At 48.6% G+C, this 22,856-nt stretch overlaps 1 protein-coding gene across 2 annotated transcripts in view; it reads right to left on the bottom strand.

Moving 5' to 3' along the window:
* Positions 1-9,757: 9,757 nt before the first annotated feature.
* The window catches only part of LOC142708505 (RNA-binding protein Nova-2-like), a 38,848-nt gene continuing 25,749 nt past the window's right edge, over positions 9,758-22,856 (bottom strand). For both annotated transcript variants that reach the window (XM_075848427.1, XM_075848426.1), the window contains exons 3-4: positions 11,539-11,705; positions 9,758-11,407 (exon numbers count right to left, since the gene is read on the bottom strand). In XM_075848427.1, coding sequence (XP_075704542.1) covers positions 10,565-11,407; positions 11,539-11,705 — 1,010 coding nt within the window. In that variant the 3' untranslated portion in view covers positions 9,758-10,564. The remainder of the gene's footprint in view (positions 11,408-11,538; positions 11,706-22,856) is intronic.

Raw genomic sequence — 22,856 nt, forward strand, 5'->3', positions numbered from 1 at the left:
CCCGTATGTGCCCCCCATCTATTATACAGAGAAATCCCCTGACCCCGTATGTGCCCCCCATCTATTATACAGAGAAATCCCCTGACCCCGTATCTGCCCCCATCTATTATACAGAGAAATCTCCTGACCCCGTATGTGCCCCCATCTATTATACAGAGAAATCCCCTGACCCCGTATGTGCCCCCATCTATTATACAGAGAAATCACCTGACCCCGTATGTGCCCCCCCATCTATTATACAGAGAAATCTCCTGACCCCGTATGTGCCCCCCCATCTGTTATACAGAGAAATCTCCTGACCCCGTATGTGCCCCCCATCTATTATACAGAGAAATCCCCTGACCCCGTATGTGCCCCCCATCTATTATACAGAGAAATCCCCTCACTTTTCTTCTCTTACGGCTCCCATCTCGACCCTTACCAAGAAGGGTGTGAACGCCAAGGTGTGGACTCCAGAGGCAGAGTCCGCATTCATTAGCCTCAAGAAAGCCTTCACTTCAGCTTCGATCCTCCATCACCCTGACGTATCTTGGCAGTTCTCACTGGAAGTGGACGCTTCCTCTGTTGGTGCAGGCGCACTTCTGTTCCAGAGGAGCTCCAAAGGAAAGGCAGTAGTATGTGGCTACTACTCAAGACTGTTTTCCTCTGCTGAGCGCAATTACTCCATTGGAGATCGGGAGCTACTGGCTATCAAATTGGCTCTGGAGGAGTGGAGACATCTTCTGGAGGGCGCTGCTCACCCCATCCTGATCTTCACCGACCACAAGAATCTCACTTACCTTTAGTCCGCTCAAAGACTGAATCCTCGTCAAGCCAGGTGGTCACTGTTCTTCACCCGTTTCCAATTTCTGCTCCACTACCGTCCCGCTGACAAGAACGTGAGGGCCGATGCCCTGTCCAGATCATTTGAAACGGAAGACACGGTGGAGTCCCTTCAGACGATCATAGACCCATCCTGCGTTGTCACCGCCAATCCTCTGCAGCTTAGAAATATCCCTCCGGGGAGAACTTTTGTTCGGTTGGCAGACAGAAAAAGAATTCTCCGCTGGGGACACAGTTCTAAACTAGCTGGGCACGCCGGTGTCCATAAAACCCAAGACCTGATCGCTCGTCACTTCTGGTGGCCCACGCTACCTAAGGATGTTCTGGACTTTGTCTCTGCTTGCACGGTGTGTGCCTCTAACAAAGTGACTCACAGCAAGCCTGCCGGCCTGCTTCAACCCCTGCCTGTGCCCCCTGGCAGCACATCGCTATGGACTTCGTCACGGACCTTCCTCCCTCAGCAGGATGCAACACCATCTGGGTGGTGGTGGACCGGTTCTCTAAAATGGCACATTTTATCCCGCTGACCGGCCTACCCTCTGCTCCTCGACTGGCAAGTTCCTTCATTCAGCACATCTTCCGCTTGCATGGCTTGCCTCTTCACATTGTGTCCGACCGGGGGGTTCAGTTTACCTCTAAGTTCTGGAGAGCCCTCTGTAAACTCCTGGATGTGAGTTTAGACTTTTCCTCTGCCTATCACCCCCAGTCCAATGGGCAAGTTGAGAGGATCAACCAGATCATGGAAAATTATCTCCGCCACTTCATCTCTTCACAGCACGATAACTGGGTACAGCTTCTACCATGGGCCGAGTTTTCATATAATAACCACACAAGTGAGTCCACCACCTCCACTCCGTTTCACATCGTGTACAGTCAACATCCCAGAGTCCCTCTTCCTGTGTCGACTTCATCTCAGGTACCCGCTGCTGACTCTGCATATGGGGACTTCCTGCAAATCTGGAAACAGACCCGGTCCTCTATTTTGCTGGCGGTCGAACGCATGAAGCGAAAGGCAGATACCAAGAGAAGAGAGCCGCCTCAGTATCTTCCGGGGACTAAGGTCTGGCTGTCCTCTCGGAACATTCACTTGAGGGTGCCTTCATACAAGTTCGCTCCCAGGTTCCTTGGTCCTTTCGAGATCCTGCAACAAATTAACCCTGTCTCCTATAAGCTGCGGCTGCCTCCTACCCTCAGAATCCCTAACTCCTTCCATGTGTCCCTCCTGAAACCAGTGGTCCTGAACCGCTACAGCAAGACCTCTAGTCCCACAGTTGCTCCCAGCGGTCCTTCTGATGTATTTGAGGTAAAGGAGATCCTGGACCGCAAGAGAGTAGGAGGAAGGACTTTCTATTTGGTGGACTGGAGAGGGTTTGGTCCTGAGGAGAGGTCCTGGGAGCCAGAAGAGAACCTCAGTGCTCCTGCTCTTATTAAAAAGTTCCTCTCTCACTCTGGCCCCAAGAAGAGGGGGCGTATGAGGGGGGATACTGTAGCGCCCATGGCCGCGGGCCGTCGGGTTTACTCACCTCCCGACGCCCGCAGCCATGGATCTGTGAGCGCTGGCCTCCGTCTCCCTCCTAGACTTCCGCTCCGTTCGGCTGGATCCCGTAGGGTGCGCGCGCAATTAGCGGTCTTAAAGGGCCAGCGCGCGCAATTAGGAAATCGTCATCACCATCAATTGCCACGATTTCCTGGTCTATAAGAAGGCCCCTGGCCTTCTAATCCTTGCCTGAGCGTTGTTAGTCTTTCCCAGTCTGTCTCGCAAATGGTTCCTTAGTGTCTCCCGTTCCAGCTGTTACCCGTGCCCTGTTACCGTTCCTGTATTCCATATTGTTCCTGTGCCTACCCGCGTTCAAGTGTCTTCTGCCACGTCAAGTGCCATCTGCCATGTCAAGTGCCATCTGCCACGTCAAGTGTCTTCTGCCACGTCAAGTGCCATCTGCCACGTCAAGTGCCATCTGCCACGTCAAGTGCCATCTGCCACGTCAAGTGCCATCTGCCACGTCAAGTGTCTTCTGCCACGTCAAGTGCATTCTGCCACGTCAAGTGTCATCGGATACTGCCCGCCACGTCTGGCGCCACTGGCCGCACCTGCCTCCATCCGTGCTGAAGCCACAGCCACCGCCCGGACTATTTCAGGTACCCAAGCATACTGTCTACCATTTACTTCTGCTTAGACTGTGATCTGGTCAGCTGCCTCCCCGCTACGGCGCAGCGGCCTAGTGGGTCCACATACCCTGTGCCCGTGACAATTCCTAAGTCCGGGAAAGACCCCTCACAATGTGCAAGCTACAGACCAATTTCCCTCCTAAACACAGATGTAAAATTGTTTGCAAAGATTCTGGCTGTATGTCTGGCCCCGCTGCTTGGGGGTGTCGTTCACGTGGACCAGGCGGGTTTCATGCTGGGCAGAGAAGCACGGGACAACACGACTAAAGCTATCAATCCTATACATAAAGCTAAGATATCCAATACACCACTCATGCTCCTGTCCACAGACGCTGAAAAAGCATTTGACAGAGTCAGTTGGACTTTTATGGAAGAAACCCTTCTCCGTCTTGGCCTCAGATCCCCCATGATGGGCTGGATAATGTCTCTATATTCCTGCCCGTCTGCTAGAGTCCGTGTGAACGGAATCCTCTCGGAGGGGTTCTCTATTCATAACAGAACGAGGCAGGGGTGCCCTTTGTCCCCCTTGATCTTTGTGTTGACTCTGGAACCATTTCTCCGTCACGTACGAGCAATTCCTGACATTACGGGACTGGAGACGGACGCCACAGTCAACAAGGTGGCAGCCTATGCTGACGATTTACCTTTTCTTCTTGACTAACCCGACCGTCTCCCTTCCCAACCTCATGCAGGAATTCCAGCGCTTCTCCAAATTGTCCAATTTCAAGATAAACTTTATTAAATCAGAAGCATTGAACATTTCCCTTCCCCCCCACCTCCTCACAACCCTGAAACATTCTTTTAGCTTTAAGTGGAACCCGTTTAGCCCTAAAGTATCTTGGTGTTCGCATTCCAGCTGACCTGAAAGATCTTTTCCAATTGAACTTCCCTCCCCTCCTTGCCGACATTAAGGTGGACTGCATCACGTGGTCAAAAGGAACTTTTACATGGATGGGACGTTGCACTATCTTCAAAATGAATGTGCTTCCAAGGATCCTTTATCTATTCCAGACCCTTCCCATAGCTATTCCAATGCAATTCTTCAAAGAGGTCAACTCTCTCCAGATATCTTTCGTTTGAAGTGGTAAACATCCTCGACTCGCACGCTCACTTTTATGTCGATCTAAGGAATCAGGAGGGCTGGCACTTCCTGACGTCCGATCGTACTACATTGCATCCCATCTTTCGCGGGTAGTTGATTGGTGCAGACATGCGGTCTTTAAACCTAGGGTGGGCCTGGAGCAAAGTTTCTCACCGGCGCCCCTTACGGCCATCCCCTGGCTGCATTGTAGCCAACTTAAACATCTACGTCAACAACCTACTATTGGTCCAATGCTACTATGCTGCTCCCTTGCCTCAGTAAGAACATCCTTCCTCCCATTTCATTCCCCAATGTATCCCATTTTGGGAAACCCCTCCTTTCCCACCGGTATGACTGATCCAGTCTTTCGTTCTTGGCGACTTCGGGGAAGTTTAGAGCAGCTGAGTTTCTGAATGGCACTGAATGGCTCTCTATTTCAGATATGGCTCAGATTCCTGACCTCCCTCCATTAGGACATTGGCGATCCCTTCAACTCCGACACTTTTGCTCCTCTATTTCGCCCACAGCTTCCTATCAAACAGACAGGACTCCGTTGGAGAACCTGTGTGCTGGATCTGACCTAGCCAGGCATACGTTGTCCACAATTTACAACCTTCTTATGGACCCCCCTGACCTACCCCCCCCCCCCGACTACCTTTCTAAATGGGAGTCTGATTTGGATATTTCCTTCTCTATCACACAAAGCAAGCGTATCCTTACTATGGCCCACAAGACCTCGATTAGCTCACGATATCAAGAAGCTGGCTTCAAATTGCTGTCTCGCTGATATAGGACCCCAGCCCATTTACACCTCATCTTCCCTACAGCATCCCCTATGTGCTGGAGATGTGGGCGGGAGAATGGTACCCTCTTCCACACCTTTTGGTCATGTACTCTTCTTACCTCATTCTGGGAAGGCGTTAAACGGGTGATAATTGAGGTCGTCACAGACACCGATATAGCCTTGGACGCAGCCCTCTTCCTTCTCCATCACTGCGACATTCCGGTGAATGTATACAAACGTTCCCTGCTTCACTTTTTAGTGATGGCAGCACATCATTGTATCCCACTACGATGGAAAGATTCCTCTCCTCCTACCTTGTCCCTCTGGGTTTCAAAGGTCAACGACCTTATGCACATGGAAGATCTGACCTCCACCATCTACAACTCGAGCACCAAGTTTAGACAAACTTGGACTCCTTTTCAGGATTCAGACTCCTATAAAGACATTATACAAGAGCTAAATATTTCTCGGCAGCCTGAATAGCGCTCCTTGCTCCGAGGGATGTCTTGGTGGGTCACCCCACATACTCTAACATGCTTCCCACCCTCCTTTGAGACCCTTTCTATATGTTTTTTCTCTTGTTCTTCTTCCTTCTATGCGGCCATTTGAACCACACCTATTCGTAGGTGGCCTGGAGTCATGCAGAATGCTCCCCTATGTGGGAATGTTTGCTTTCATGTTAACAATGTGTATGTATATGTACGCCGCATTTATATTTTCTGTTTGGTTTCTGTACTTTTATGTAACTCTGTACCCCATATGTTACAAAATGGACCTTTTCGGTCATGAAAATAAAGAATTAAAAAAAAGAATGACTGTACGCCTGTCATTGACTGTAAGAGCGAGTGTAAACCTGTCCCTGATGGTAAGAGGGAGCGTATGCCTGATTCTGACAGTAAGAGTGACTGTATGCCTGTTATTGACTTTAATAGAGAGTGTACACCTGTCCCTGACTGTAAGAGCGACGGTACGCCTGTCCCTGACTGTAAGAGTGACTGCATGCCTGTCCCTGACTGTAAGAGCGACTTTACACCTGTCATTGATTGTAAGAGCGAGTGTACACCTGTCCCTGACTTTAAGAGTGACTGCACGCCTGTCTCTGACTGTAAGAGCGAGTGCACGCCTATCCCTGACTGTAAGAGCAACTGTACGCCTGTCATTGACTGTAAGAGCGAGTGTACACCTATCCCTGACTGTAATAACGACTGTATTCATGTCCCTGACTATAAAAGGGAGTGTTTGCCTATCATTGACTGTAAGGGCGACTGTCTGACTGTCCCTGACTGTAAGAGCGACTGTACGCCTGTCTCTGACTGTAAGCGATTGTACGCCTGTCGTTGACTGTAAGAGCGAGTGTACGCTTGTCCCTGACTGTAGGAGCGAGTGTACACCTGTCCCTGACTGTACGAGCAAGTGTACACCTGTCCCTGACTGTAGGAGGGAGTGTATGCCTGTCCCTGACTGTAACAGTGACTATATGTCTGTCCCTGACTGTAAGAGTGACTGTACGCCTGTCATTGACTGTAAGAGTGAGTGTACACCTGTTCCTGACTGTAGGAGGGAGTGTAGGCCTGTCCCTGACTGTAAGAGCGACTGTATGCCTGTCCCTGACTGTATAAGTGACTGTACGCCTGTCCATGACTGTAAGAGTGACTGTACGCCTGTCATTGACTGGAAGAGCGACTGTACGCCTGTCATTGACTGTAAGACCTACTGTATGCCTGTCATTGACTGTAAGACCGAGTGTACGCCTGTCATTGACTATGCGACTGAGTGTGCGCCTGTCCCTGACTGTAGGAGGGAGTGTACGCCTGTCCGACTTTAAGAGCGACTGTACGCCCGTCATTGGCTGTAAGGGTGACTGTACGCCTGTCATTGACTGTAGAGCGACTGTACGCCTGTCATTGACTGTAAGAGCGAGTGTACGCCTGTCATTGACTGTAAGAGTGACTGTGTGCCTGTCATTGATTGTAAGAGCGACTGTACGCCTGTCCCTGACTGTAAGCCTGTCCTTGACTGTAAGAGCGACTGTACGCCTGTCATTGACTGTAAGAGCAAGTATACACCTGTCCCTGACTGTAATAGCGACTGTACGCATGTACCTGACTGTAAGAGCGAGTGGACACCTGTCCCTGACTGTCATAGCGACTGTATGCCTGTTATTGACTGTAAGAGCGACTCTACGCCTGTCCCTGACTATAAGAGTGATTTTACGCCTGTCCCTGACTGTAATAGGGAATGTACGCCTGTCCCTGACTGTAAGAGCGACTGTAGGCCTGTGCCTGACTGAAAGAGGGACTGTACACCTATCCCTGACTGAAAGAGGTAATGCATGCCTGTCCCTGACTGTAAGAGCAACTGTACGCATGTCCCTGACTGTAAGAGCGACTGTATGCCTGTCATTGACTGTAAGAATGAGTCTATGCTTGTCCCTGACTGAGAGGGAGTGTACGAATGTGTGACTGTACGCCTCTCCCTGACTGTAAGAGTGACTGTACACCTGGCATTGACTGTAAGAGCGAGTGTACGCCTTTCCCTGACTGTCAGAGCGACTGTACGCCTGTAATTGACTGTAAGAGTGACTGAATGCCTGTCATTGACTGTAAGAGCGAGTGTACACCTGTCCCTGACTGTAAGAGCCACTGCACGCCTGTCTCTGACTGTAAGAGCGAGGGCACGCCTATCCCTGACTGTAAGGCTATGTTCACACGGGGTATTTTGCCGAGTTTTTTGACGCGGAAACCGCGTCGCAAAACTCGGCAAAAACGGCCCGAGAACGCCTCCCATTGATTTCAATGGGAGGCGTCGGCGTCTTTTTCCCGCGAGCAGTAAAACTGCCTCGCGGGAAAAAGCGACATGCCCTATCTTCGGGCGCTTCCGCCTCTGACCTCCCATTGACTTCAATGGGAGGCAGGAGAAAGCGTATTCGGCGTGCAGGGAGAGGAATATCTGCCTCAAAGTTCCAAACGGAATTTTGAGGCAGATATTCCTCCCCCAAAATACTCTGTGTGATCATAGCCTAAGAGCGACTGAACGCCTGTCATTGACTGTAAGAGCGAGTGTACACCTATCCCTGACTGTAATAACGACTGTATTCATGTCCCTGACTGTAAAAGGGAGTTTTTGCCTATCATTGACTGTAAGGGCGACTGTATGATTGTCCCTGACTGTAAGAGCGACTGTACGCCTGTCGCTGACTGTAAGCAATTATACGCCTGTCGTTGACTGTAAGAGCAAGTGTACGCCTGTCCCTGCCTGTAAGAGGGAGTGTACGCTTGTCCCTGACTGTAGGAGGGAGTGTATGCCTGTCCCTGACTGTAACAGTGACTGTACGTCTGTCCCTGACTGTAAGAGTGACTGTACGCCTGTCATTGACTGTAAGAGTGAGTGTATGCCTGTTCCTGACTGTAGAAGGGAGTGTAGGCCTGTCCCTGACTGTAAGTGCGACTGTACGTCTGTCCCTGACTGTATAAGCGACTGTACGCCTGTCCATGACTGTAAGAGTGACTGTACGCCTGTCCATGACTGTAAGAGCGACTGTACGCCTGTCCATGACTGCAAGACCTACTGTATGCCTGTCATTGACTGTAAAAGCCTGTCATTGACTATGCGAGTGAGTGTGCGCCTGTCCCTGACTGTAGGAGGGAGTGTACGCCTGTCCGACTTTAAGAGCGACTGTACGAATGTCATTGACTGTAAGAGTGACTGTACGCCTGTCATTGACTGTAGAGCGACTGTACGCCTGTCATTGATTGTAAGAGTGACTGTACGCCTGTCATTGACTGTAAGAGCGAGTGTACGCCTGTCCCTGACTGTAAGAGCGACTGTATGCCTGTCATTGACTGTAAGAGTGACTGTATGCCTGTCATTGACTGGAAGAGCGAGTGTACGCCTGTCCCTGCATGTAGGAGGGAGTGTACGCCTGTCCCTGACTGTAAGAGCGACTGTACGCCTGTCTCTGACTGTAAGAGTGACTGTATGCCTGTCATTGACTGTAAGAGCGACTGTACGCCTGTCCATGACTGTATAAGCGACTGTACGCCTGTCTCTGACTGTAAGAGTGACTGTATGCCTGTCATTGACTGTAAGAGCGACTGTACGCCTGTCCATGACTGTATAAGCGACTGTACGCCTGTCATTGACTGTAAGAGTGACTGTATGCCTGTCATTGACTGTAAGAGCGAGTGTACGCCTGTCATTGACTGTAAGAGTGACTGTATGCCTGTCATTGACTGTAAGAGCGACTGTACGCCTGTGCATGACTGTATGCCTGTCATTGACTGTAAGAGTGACTGTATGCCTGTCATTGACTGTAAGAGCGACTGTACGCCTGTCCATGACTGTATGCCTGTCATTGACTGTAAGAGTGACTGTATGCCTGTCATTGACTGTAAGAGCGAGTGTACGCCTGTCCCTGACTGTATAAGCGACTGTACGCCTGTCTCTGACTGTAAGAGTGACTGTATGCCTGTCATTGACTGTAAGAGCGACTGTACGCCTGTCCATTACTGTATGCATGTCATTGACTAAGAGTGACTGTATGCCTGTCATTGACTGTAAGAGCGAGTGTACGCCTGTCATTGACTGTAAGAGCGACTGTATGCCTGTCCATGACTGTATGCCTGTCATGGACTGTAAGAGCGACTGTACGCCTGTCCCTGACTGTATAAGCGACTGTACGCCTGTCCCTGACTGTATAAGCGACTGTACGCCTGTTATTGGCAGCTTGATAAGGTGTGTCTGTATTCCACTTTTATTTTCTGCTTATGTTTAAGGTGTGGCGTCCATATGTAAGTCAGTGGTAAGCATTAGCCGTCGCAAGTGTCAGTAATGAGCCGACTCTTCAGAACTTGGCTCCACGCTGAAGCTTTCACATTCCAATAACCACACAATCTGCAAACCGCTAGAATCCATCTTTTATAGTTGTTATAGACCCAGGGCAGAAGTTTACGCAGCAAATATATAATATTAGGAAATATTTCTACCACTTGCAGCTGATTTCACTCAGAAATTAACCCTTGCTTTAAATATCTGTAACAATTCTACATCTGCAGGAAAGGGAGCAATTTTTCCTTTTTTAAATATTACCACAACAGCAGCTGAGAGGGAATAACATTGTCCAGTGTGTATCATTGCCGCAAAGGATTCTAACTAGCAGGCTTGACATGGTGCAGGGCTCCCAGCGAGGGTAGGATGTGGTTTTGGCACTAGTTCTAGGTAATTTTTGGCACATGAGTCTATGAGATGTTGAGGGAATTGCCACCTGTGAGGATCCAGTCTCTGCATCACTGGGCAGGGACATGTGATATGTTCACATAGTACAGCATCCGCCATATTTTCAGCCGACTTTTATGTGTCTTGATTCTGCATCATCCAGGGGTCAGTTCTGGGGGGTCGTGAGTGACCCCATCTTTGCAGTGCAAAATCTGCTCTTATTGCTTTTGTTTCTGTTTATAATTTGAGTCTTCACATTTTTAGGGTTACTGTGAAATATCACCTTCTGACTGTGATCTATGAAGCCTTTAAAGGGCAATAACAAAAGCTTTTTGCTTCTATTACCTGACATTATGGCACCATCGTCAAGTCCTTCCCAATGTCCTGAAGGTGCAAGTCTTCAATCAACCAACAGAGACAAATAAATGACATTTGCCTGAATCCATGACCCTATTTCCCCCCCATCAACCTCTCTCCCCAGCACATTCATAAGCATTTTATCCTACTTTTTGAGGGTTGCTTGACCGCACACCTTGCTCATATGCCACCCTCTGCCCAATCAGATACTGTGCTGCTTGTGTGGCACCTGGTGGTCCAGTGATGGTCACTTTCCTACTTCTTGTTCCTGGAACAAATTCCCCTTTCTTTGAGATTTGAATACGAGCTCCTGTTAGTTCTTGATATTCCACCAGTGTCTTGCCACCTTTGCCCAGTATTGCACCCACCAATGTCTCTGGCACAGCCATCTCTAGCGTTTCTTTGCCAGTAACACTTTCTGCAGCCAACTTGTCCATGAGTATTCCTCCTCCTCCAAGCCCAAGGGCTGGCCCCGCATCACCTGCGTAGGATGTAAGAAGACTGACTGCTGCCGGATGGACACCACCCACCAGGGGGTTAAAGCCTAAGCCTGTACTGTAACCATAGCTGGCCAGAGTATTTAGGGCAGTAGAGATGGCCAAGAGGTCTCCGCCAGAGATGGCTGGTGGAGCCGGTGGTGCAGTAGGAAAAGGGGTAATGGCTGGTTCTGCTGTGCCTCCAGCGTAAGGGGATCCTGTTGGGTTTGAATTGGCCACGGGACCCTGAGAGTTGATGTAGCTGATGTTGAGATGGGCTGTGCCCTGAGGGGGGTCCTCTCGTGCTTTGTGAATGATGCTTTGTATAGCTTGTTGTACTTGATTTGGTTCCCCACTCACTGTCACCACCCGTTCCTGGAGGTTTGGTCCTGCAGGTTTCTGGGAGAGTTGGACCCATGCCCCTGACTCTTCCATGATGCTGCGAACGGTGGATCCTCCCTTGCCAATGATCAGGCCCGCTGTTGTGTTGGGGACGATTAGTTTGGTCTAGTGAAGAGAAATGAGAGAATTGAGCTGGATGGTAGATAGCGAAGTGGTCAGGCTGACATAATTACTGTGACATCACAAGTAGCGTGTGCACCTTATGAGCTCAGTACAATGTTGGAAGTGGCACAGACCTGCTTGGCTCGCTCGGCACTGATGTTGTTCTGGGCAGGGATGAGCACGCCCAGGTCGGTCTTGGCTGCTCCTTGTGGCACCTCGCGCACCTTCTCTGCTATGAAGTTATGTACGGACAGCAGCGCCTCGGCGGTCGCTTGCACTAGACACACACGCTCTGTTGTTCCTGTGACACATGACAAAAAGCGTAAATAACAAGAAAAACATCAGAAAATCAAGAGCCCCCAATCTGGATTACTCTCCATCAGAGAAAGTTGTCCACTTGTCCATCACCACTTATGCTGTGATTTATTTGACACTACTACTAAGAAGTCAGCGCAGAGACGAATAAGCAGATGGGAAAAGAAATAAAAAGCTCCATCTCCGCCATTCTAACGCTCCTTACTGCCACCCGTCAGTTTGATCCCCCCGCATAGGCTTCTTCTCCCACTAGTCTGTATATTTTTGTCGTGACCTGGCTGGACTTTACCCCTTTGGTGCGAAACCAACGCGTTTTTAGATTTAACTAACCCCATCGTCGGGAAAAAAAAACGCTGTACAATCAAACAATGCATCGGACCCAGTTTTATAGAGGTATTGTTGTTTGAATAAAAACACCAACCATGGGTTCAGGTCAAAGTTCATTGGCGTGTATGGCAAATATGCACAAAGTTTAAATGCGTTACAAGTTGTGGTCATATAAATAGTTACATGTATACAAAATGAACTAAAATGTACATAAAAGATGTTAATGAAAGACAGAAAATGTTCCTTTTTTGTTATTAACTCCTGCGCAGGTGGCAGATTAAAGAGACTCTGTCACCAGATTTTGCAGCCCCTATCTGCTATTGCCTGTGATCGGCGCTGCAATGTAGATTACAGTAACGTTTTTATTTTTTAAAAACGAGCATTTTTGGCCAAGTTATGACCATTTTTGTAGTTATGCAAATGAGGCTTGCAAAAGTCCAAGTGGGTGTGTATTATGTGCGTACATCGGGGTGTTTTTACTACTTTTACTAGCTGGGCGTTCTGATGAGAAGTATCATCCACTTCTCTTCACAACGCCCAGCTTCTGGCAGTGCAGACACAGCCGTGTTCTCCAGAGATCACACTGACGTCACTGTGAGGACACATTGGCACCAGAGGCTACAGTTGATTCTGCAGCAGCATCAGAGTTTGCAGGTAAGTAGCTACATCGACTGCAGAATCAACTGTAGCCTCTGGTGCCGATGTGTCTGACACGATGCAGGACCTGTGAGTGACGTCACAGATCTGCACTGCCAGAAGCTGGGCGTTCTGAAGAGAAGTGGATGATACTTCTCATCGGAACGCCCAGCTAGTAAAAGTAGTAAAAACGCCCCGATGTACGCACATAATACACGCCCCGATATACGCACATAATACACGCCCACTTGGACTTTTACTTTTCAACACACCCACTTGGACTTTTGCAAGCCTCATTTGCATAACTACAAAAATGGTCATAACTTGGCCAAAAATGCTCGTTTTTTAAAAATAAAAACGTTACTGTAATCTACATTGCAGCGCCGATCACATGCAATAGCAGATAGGGGTTGCAAAATCTGGTGACAGAGCCTCTTTAAAGGGAACCAGTCACCTGCATTTCGCCTATTGAACTGTCCTCGCCAGACGCTGCTGTCACATGTTCATTGCCGTTATCCCCGCTCTCCAAAACTGCTCCTCCGACTGTAAATAACGGTCTGCAAACATTTCCCGCCTTTCATGGTAATTATCCGGTGTCCCTTTGTGCGCACCCACCAGAAGAGGGCATCAATGCACAATCGCGGGATATTGTGTGCTGGGGGAAGGCGAGGAGCTGTCAATCAAAAGTAAGGAGGCGGGGCCAACTCGGAAAGACAAGAGGAATGAATATAGGAGTCTTTTATGCTCATTAGCATACGACGCGGGAACACTAAAAAACAGAACAGTAAAGCTACAGAGCGACTGAGACGACAATTCTAGGTTATATAGAAAGGATTTCTCACCCCCTTCCACCAGGTAGCGCTGGTTTAATAGGTGAAATGCTGGCGACAGGTTCCCTTTAACTGTCAATCCAACTATGTTGTTTACCTGATCGACTGTCAATGCTTCTTACAGTAGGTAGGGGGGGGGGGCACACTAAACAAGCACAAAGAAGACAAAAATCCCATCTCTATATTCCCTATCGTTATGATCCGCGCTTCACTACGAAAAAGATACGAGGTGCTGAGAAAACAAGAGAACAAAATACAGTCACTAATACCCAACGCCTTAAATAAAACCTCTGAAGACGTCACTTAAAAGTAAGACGCCCGTCCACAGAGCAGCTACAAACCTCCGCCTGCGGTATAACAAAGAAAAAATAACCTTCTGATATATGAACCCCCCCCCCCCCCCCCCGTGTCTCCTGAGTAACGTTAGCGTCTCAATATAATGTTTCCGTTTCTCCTTCCAGCAAAAGAATGATCTGTAGACGTTTATAGACAACGCTGTTCATCCTCATATAAAAGTCCCATGACAGAATGTAAGTCAGATCCATTCCCTAATTCAGGTTTCGCTATCTCTGTGAGTATATGGAAACAAAAAAGAATGGATACCGGAAAGCAATAGAAGAAGCCACCAAACATTTACGTCATCCCGTCCACTTAGGGTACAATTGTACTTCATGGACAAACAAAAATGTTCTAAGGCCCTGTTCACATGGAGTTTTTTTGCAGGTGGAAAAATTTGCCTCAAAATTCCGTCAGAAATTTTGAGGCAGCGTTTGACCTGCCGGCAGAACATTTGCTGCATTTTCCAACCGTGGCCATTGAGCACCATGGGCAAAAACTGCACCGAAAAACACGATCTCTGCCTCCCATTAATGTCAATGGGAGGTCTGAGACGGAAAGGCCTGAAGAAAGAGCGTGTCGCTTCTTTTTCCCACGTGCAGATTTTACTGCTCAAGGGAAAAAAAACGCCTCCACCTCCCATTGAAATCAATGGGAGGCAATCTCGGGCATTTTTGGCGCTGTTTCCGAAACGGTTCCTGCATCAAAAACAGCCCCAAAATACTCTGCGTGAACTAGCCCATATACTAATAAAACCCGCGGAGTTCTGGGACCACATAAGAGAGAAATATGAAACAGGTCTATTCAGCTATCGGAACGCATCACTAAATATACAAAAAAAGACCCGACTACGACAACTTCCCTTGATGGAAAAAAAATATTTGTAACAGTTGGAGTGAAGAAATGTAAACTTAAAAGGAGCAGTCCCACAAAATGTTTTATTCTCTGGCCCATTAGGTAAATTGTGGTGAAGGTTCTTCTTACCGGTGGCTGTGAGGTGCCCACTCCCTGCTGGTCCTCGGCGGTCTCATGTGTGGACCGGAGGTCAGTTTCTCTATCTCAGCCTCATGTCAGTCTTATAAGAATGAATAGAGAAACTGACCTCCGGTCCACTCCTGAGACGCTGCGTTCGTTGTGGAGTCCTGATAGCGGTCACACGACATCTCACAGCCACCGGTAAGAAGATCCCTTCACCACAATTTAGATAATGTGCCTTTCCAGCCGGCCAGAGAATAAAAAGATTTGTAGCACTACTTCTTCAATAAAAACTTTAGACACCAAATTGAACGCGTCTCTTTAATCTGCCGCCAGCACCGTAGTTAACAGAAAAGGAACATTTTGTGTATTTTGCATATTATTTATGTTGTATATACTGTATGTATCTGTTTATATGACCCGAACTTGTTACCCATTTAAACTCGAAATAACGGATGTACCGGCAAATGAACTTTGACCTGAACTCATTTTATTCAGACGATGATGGGATGTATAAAGCCGGCTCCTGTGCAATGCTTTATTGTATGTTGTTTTTACCTGGTAAAGTAGTTAGTCCAACCTTGAAAAGCGTTCTTATTGAACAAAAGATTAAAACCTTTTAAAGAATACCAAAGAAGTTTTTATAGAGTCGTGGCGACAAAAAAAGCTCCACTTTAAACAAGCAAAAGATACAGATTTTATCTCTGACCCAACTTCAAGGGACTTGTGAGAAATATCTACGCTATGCTATGCTACGCTACAGCAGCACAACCCCAATAGCTGCGTATATTCACCTAGAAGTTTTTTTTATTATCTACTAAAGCGTTGTTGCCCTATGAAGAGCTGCCTTCTTTTTCTGTTTTGAATGTATTCTTCTCTCATGATATTTAAGGGGAAGGTGGAGGAGAAGAGGATGATAGTGGAGGAGGGAGGATAGAAGAGGAGGGGGTGATAGTGGAAGAGGGAGGATAGAAGAGGAGGGGATGATAGTGGGAGAGGGAGGATAGAAGAGGAGGGGATGATAGCGGAGGAAGGAGGATAGAAGAGGAGGGGATGATAGTGGAGGAGGGAGGATAGAAGAGGAGGGGTTGATAGTGGAGGAGGGAGGATAGAAGAGGAGGGGATGATAGTGGAGGAGGGAGGTTAGAAGAGGAGGGGATGATAGTGGGAGAGGGAGGAAAGAAGAGGAGGGGTTGATAGTGGAGGAGGGAGGATAGAAGAGGAGGGGATGATAGTGGAGGAGGGAGGATAGAAGAGGAGGGGATGATAGTGGAGGAGGGAGGATCGAAGAAGAGGGGATGATAGTGCAGGAAGGAGGATAGAAGAGGAGGGGATGATAGTGGAGGAGGGAGGATAGAAGAGGAGGGGATGATAGTGGAGGAGGGAGGATCGAAGAAGAGGGGATGATAGTGCAGGAAGGAGGATAGAAGAGGAGGGGGTGATAGTGGAAGAGGGAGGATAGAAGAGGAGGGGATGATAGTGGGAGAGGGAGGATAGAAGAGGAGGGGATGATAGCAGAGGAAGGAGGATAGAAGAGGAGGGGATGATAGTGGAGGAGAGGGGATAGAAGAGGAGGGGATTATAATGGAGGAAGGAGGATAGAAGAGGAGGGGACTATAATGGAGGAGGGGATGAAAGTGCATAGAGGAGGATAGAAGATGAGGGGATGATAGTGGAGGAGAGAGGATAGAAAAAGGGGATAATTGCAGAGCGAGGAGTATAGCAGAGGAGGGGATGATCGTGGATGGGGGAAGGATAGCAGAGGAGGATAGCACAGGTGCAAGGATAGAAGAGGAATTAATGATCAGGGAGAATAGCAGAGGAGAGGACGATAGAGGAGCAGGGAGAATAGAAGGAGGGAGGATAGCAGAGGAGAGGATGATAGTGGAGGAGGGAAGGATAGCAGAGAAGGGGGTGATAACGGCAAAGGAAGGATAGAAGAGAACGCGATAAAAGCAGAGTGGGGAGGATAGCAGAGGAGGGGATAGTAGCGGAGGAAGGAGGATAGTAGAGGAACTTACTAAATAAAAAAATAAAAAGAGACACGGCGCCACATAGTGCAATAAACGAGGGAGATTATGAGCAATGGTAATATTACGAAAATTGCTCACCTGAGAGTATGGATACCAAGGTATCACACAAGCAAAGCTGCAGCCAGGTCCGTGCACAAGCAAATAAATTTGCTGTCAATGGTATAAGGATAGTGGGATGGAAAAAAGGGACCGCCGGCGCTGCTATGAATGAAGTATAAGCCAGAGAATATGAATGGATAATTGTTTATTACCAGAGGAACTTGGAAGTGATGATAAAGGAGGAGGGATGATAGTGGAGGAGGGAAGGGGGTGATAACGGAGAAGGAAGGATAGAAGAGAAGGCGATAAAAGCAGAGTGGGGAGGATAGCAGAGGAGGGGATAGTAGCGGAGGAAGGAGGATAGTAGAGGAGGGGACAATAGAGGAGGAGAGAGGACAGTAGAGGACGAGATGATAGTGGATGTGGAGGATAGAAGAGGGAGGGATGATAGTGGTGAAGGAAGTATAGCAGAGAAGGGGATGATTATGGAGGAGGGAAAACAGCAGAAATGGGGATGATATTGAAAGGGGCAGAATAGCAGAGGAGTGGGTGATAGCATAGAGAGGATGATGATAAAGAAGGATAGAAGAAGAGGAGATGAAATAGGAGGAGGGAAGATAGCAGAGGAGGAGATGATAGTGTATGGAGAAAGATAAAAGAGGAGGGGATCATAGTGGAGGGAGAAGGATCAATGAGGGGGAGGATAGCAGATGAAAGTATGATAGTAGAGGGGGGAGAATAGAAGAGGGGATGATAGTGGAGGAGGGAGGATAGAAGAGCAGATGAGGGAGGATAGCTGAGGAGGGAGGATAGCGGAGGAGGGAGGATAGAAGAGGGGATGATAGTGGAGGAGGCAGGATAGAAGAGCAGATGAGGGAGGATAGCAGAGGAGGGAGGATAGCGGAGGAGGGAGAATAGAAGAGAATGGTATGATAGTGGAGGAGGGAGGATAGAAGAGGAGGGGATGATAGTGGATCGGGGAGAATAGCAGATGAGGGGATGAGAGTGGGTGGAGGATAGCAGAGAAGGGGATAAATAGGGATGGGGGAGGTAAGCAGAGGAGGGGATGAGAATGGGAAGGATAACAGAGGGGCTGAAAGTGGGTGGGGGAGGATAGCAGACGAGGGGATGATAGTGGATGAGGACGATAGCAGAGGAGGGAGAATAGAAGAGAATTGGTTAATAGTGAAGGAGGGAGGATGGCAGAGGAGGGGATGGTAGTGGATCGGGGAGGATAGAAGAGGAGGGGATGAGAGAGGGTTGGGGAGGATAAAAAAGGAGGGGATGATAGTGGAGGGTGGAGGATAGCAAAGGAGGGGATTATAATGGAGGACAATGGATAGAAGAGGAGGGGATGATAGTGGAAGAGGGAGAATAGAAGGGGAGGGGAAGAGAGTGGGTGGGGGAGGAAAGCAGAGGAGGGGATGATAGTAGATGAGGACAATAGCAGAGGAGGGGATGATAGGGAATAGAGTTGGATAGCAGAGGAATGAATGATAGTGGATGAGGGAGGATAACAGAGGAGGGGATAATAATGGAGGAAGGAGGATAGAAGAGGAGGGGATGATAGTGGAGGAGGGAGGATAGAAGAAGAGGGGATGATAGTGGAGGAAGGAGGATAGAGGAGGAGGGGATGATAGTGGAAGAGGGAGGATAGAAGAAGAGGGGATGATAGTGGAGGAGGGAGGATAGAAGAGGAGGGGATGATAGTGGAAGAGGGAGGATAGAAGAGGAGGGAATGATAGTGGAGGAGGACGATAGTGGAGGAGGGAGAATGCCAGAGATGGGGATGGTAGTCGATCGGGGAGGATAGCAGAGGACGGGATCTGAGTGGGTGGGGGAAAATAACAGAGGAGTTGATGATAGTGGGTCAGGGAGGAAAGCAGAGGAGGGGATAATAGCAGTGGAAGGAGATTGGAGTACCGAACGCTCCTCCCCATACATAGCGCCTTGTTAAAGGAACAAACGAGTGCCAATCAATGAGCGGTCTTGTTGACCGGCGCTTGTTTACACGGCCCACGTCAGGCTGTGTAAGACCACCCTTACTCTTGGCAATGTCAGCACCCTGATGATGTCATTATTACTTGCTATATGGCCTAAGGCCTCATGCACACGAACGTAATGGTTTTTACTATCCGCAAATATGGATCCACAAATACGGATGCACATCCGTAGCCGTCCACAATTGCAGAAGTGCCTATAGACTTCTATGGCGAGTGCGTGCCGCTAACAAGAATAGGACATGTTCTATATTTTGAGGATCATTTCTATGGCCCGGGCACACATCTGTAAGTATATGAAAAGGTGTGGCCTATAGAAATGAATGGGTCCGCAATTTCATCCGTAATTACGGATTACGGTCATGTGCATGGGGCCTAACTCTTATAATGTCCATAAGCATTGTGATGGCACTAATCCTGGTGATTTTATCAAACATCTGAGATCCCGCTAACAGTTGCGATGTCTTTATCCCTGGCAATTACATTTCGCCCTGATTATGTCACTAACAATGGTGATGTCATTAACCCCGGCTATTAAAATTCACCCTGTCGATGACAGCTCTGGAGGTGTTATTTACCCTAGTAATGTTATGTAACCTAGCGATGTTGATAATCCTGGTGAGGTCACTAGCCTGGATGATATCACTAACCCTTGTGATGTCACTAATCCTGGTAATAACATCTAGAATGGCATTGTCATTAACTCTGGTGATGATACTAACGTTGGCAATGTAAGCTAGCCCTAATGATGTCACTAGCCCTAATGATGTCACTAGCTCTAATGATGTCACTAGCCCTAATGATGTCACTAGCTCTAATGATGTCACTAGCCCTAATGATGTCACTAGCTCTAATGATGTCACTAACTCTAATGATGTCACTAGCTCTAATGATGTCACTAGCTCTAATGATGTCACTAGCCCTAATGATGTCACTAGCTCTAATGATTTCACTAGCCCTAATGATGTCACTAGCCCTAATGATGTCACTAGCCGTAGTAATGTCATTTCGTTTGGGAAAGTCACTAACCCTGATGCTGTCATTAATCCTGGCAATGTCATGTGTGCGTCCCAGGGAACAGTCAGCAAGGACAAAACTCAAGGAAAAAGGAGGGAAGATTAAGAAATATGAGAATAGATGATCAAATATGGCAGTCACATTCCCACTCACATTGAAGGAGAATCACACAATTGCGTCTCACGTTCCCTTGATCTTTGTGCCAGATTTAATGGGAATGAATCACATATATTTTGCTGTACTAAATAGAGCCGGAAACTGAAACGTTTTTTTCGAACCGTTTTTATATCTTCTGATTGTAGATTTTTTTCAATTCCTTTTTATGTACAGGATTATTAAGGGGGGGGGGGGGTTCATTTTGCCTGAGCTGACGCTCTAAATTGTGAATAGTAGTTAGGTTGCTTTACAGCAGCTACATGGACATAAGAAATCTCACAGTTGCACTCCACCGATCTCCAGCCGGCTCCCTAATTGAGGCACTTCTGTCTGTATATGTGTGGATGTTGATGTGGATGTTGATGTGGATGCTGGATGTTGATGTGGATGTTGATGCGGATGTTGATGCGGATGTTGATGCGGATGTTGATGCGGATGTTGATGTTGATGCGGATGTTGATGTGGATGTTGATGCGGATGTTGATGCGGATGTTGATGCGGATGTTGATGCGGATGTTGATGTGGATGTTGATGCGGATGTTGATGCGGATGTTGATTGGTCTCTCAGATCTCATTCGAGATGACACAACAGATTTCATCGTGTCTCCTCGCGCTGTTATACGGTTCTTCATGGCCCTTCTCTGCGGCTTCCTGGGGGACACGACTATTGGACTCTCCTCACCATTCTGCTCTGTATCTGATATGTGGAGGTCATTGATATCTGATCTTCTGCCTTGAGGATGTCAAACTCCTCAGTGTGACCCCATGCGAACCCCAATTTGGGCCACTTGGGGGGACTCTGGAGAGCGTGACATAAGCATGAGATGCCATGCATGATCCTCCACTGATGTATAATCTTGGGGGGCCTGGAAGGTACTTGTCGAGTGCCACGTGCTTTAGTGCGACATTTGCGGCCCGTGTGGAGGTTACAGACTTCAGGAATATTTCGTGATTGGTTATAATCTACCTAGAAAAATAAAGCAGCAAAGGTCGGAAAATGGAGACAAAGAGATTATTTATTCCACGGCTTCAGTCACCGTAATCTCCGCACCCTTCCCATCACTGCGCCTGGTCCCGGCTAATAGTGAGGTTTCTATGGCGACCCCCGGGCTCAGTGGTTACTATGGAAACAGCCCATTACACTCTCTGCTGAGCCTGATTGGCTGAGAGTCATCACCATGGAAACCCTTTCTAGTTCAAGCTCTGGCCTAGCGGGACAAGCTGCGCACCGAGAACAGATGAGCTCCGCCCCAATAGCCGGCCCCACCTGAGAGACGTTACCCCAGATTATTTACCTAGAAATGGCGGAAAGGGTCTCTAAGCAATACCTCAGGGCCAAACATAAGAAAAAGATCTCCTTGAAGCGAGACCTACCACAAACCATGTGAGTCATGGACTACGCCAGATTGCCGGGATCCTTATAAGGAGTGAGACCCTCAGGGGGCGGGGAGGACATTACAAGGCTGGAGCGCCGGACCCTAACCTAAATCTAACGCCATACCTGCTCCTGTCCAGGGTTGCCTCTAAGCTGTAGGTCCGGCCTGAGGACCCCAGAAATGGACGGTGCCAGTCTTTTCTTGCGGCAAAAAAAAAATTAAATCTTTTTTAAATGGTGCAGTTTTGCCACAGTTAGCTAGATTGTGGTAAAAAAAGGCAACAAAAAAACGACTCATGTAAACATAGCCATAGTGCCGCTGTGCCCTCCGGAAAAAAAAGGGCAATGTTCCAGTGAAGGGGAAACTGGGGCAGCAGCAAAAAACACAATGTCTAGGGGAGATGCGTTAAGACGGCGCCAGGCACACACCTCCTAATAATATCGCATCATCGGCTATCAGGGCGACACAAAATGAAATTTACGCCAGGGGCTGGCGTAGATATCCGCTATAATATATACCAGTTTCTGGCGTAAATTATAGTAAATGACCTCGCACCCTCTACTAAGCTCCACTCAATGAGAGCAGTGGAAACTGGCATAGAAACGTTCTTACTCCCCCATAGAACAGCTTCGTTGCTTTTTTCAGCGCTGTCATGTTCTGCCGGTCGCCGTCACTGTATCGCGGCAGGGCTGGCGGGGATTCTGGCGCGGCGTACACAAGTGGCACGGGGCTTGATCAGTATACACAGCAGTCTGGCCATTCAGAACACACATCCTCCCAACCAATCAATCAGAGTGCATGAGGACCTGGCCAATCAGAGCACTTTGTGGTGTGGCCAATCAGAGCGCTGCGTGCTTTTTCTGAATCATCAGCGTGCGCCACTCCTCGCTGGTTATTGGTTGCTGTGGTCATCGTGCGCCACTCCTCGCTGGTTATTGGTTGCTGTGGTCAGCGTTCGCCACTCCTCGCTGGTTATTGGTTGCTGTGGTCTGCGTGCGCCACACCTCGCTGGTTATTGGTTGCTGTGGTCTGCGTGCGCCGGCTCCTCGCTGGTTATTGGTTGCTGTGGTCTGCGTGCGCCACACCTCGCTGGTTATTGGTTGCTGTGGTCTGCGTGCGCCACACCTCGCTGGTTATTGGTTGCTGTGGTCTGCGTGCGCCGGCTCCTCGCTGGTTATTGGTTGCTGTGGTCTGCGTGCGCCGGCTCCTCGCTGGTTATTGGTTGCTGTGGTCTGCGTGCGCTGGCTCCTCGCTGGTTATTGGTTGCTGTGGTCTGCGTGCGCCACTCCTCGCTGGTTATTGGTTGCTGTGCTCTGCGTGCGCCGGCTCCTCGCTGGTTATTGGTTGCTGTGGTCTGTGTGCGCCACTCCTCGCTGGTTATTGGTTGCTGTGGTCTGCGTGCGCCGGCTCCT

This window comes from Rhinoderma darwinii, unplaced genomic scaffold (assembly GCF_050947455.1).
Source record: "Rhinoderma darwinii isolate aRhiDar2 unplaced genomic scaffold, aRhiDar2.hap1 Scaffold_40, whole genome shotgun sequence".
Taxonomy (NCBI): Eukaryota; Metazoa; Chordata; class Amphibia; order Anura; family Rhinodermatidae; genus Rhinoderma; species Rhinoderma darwinii.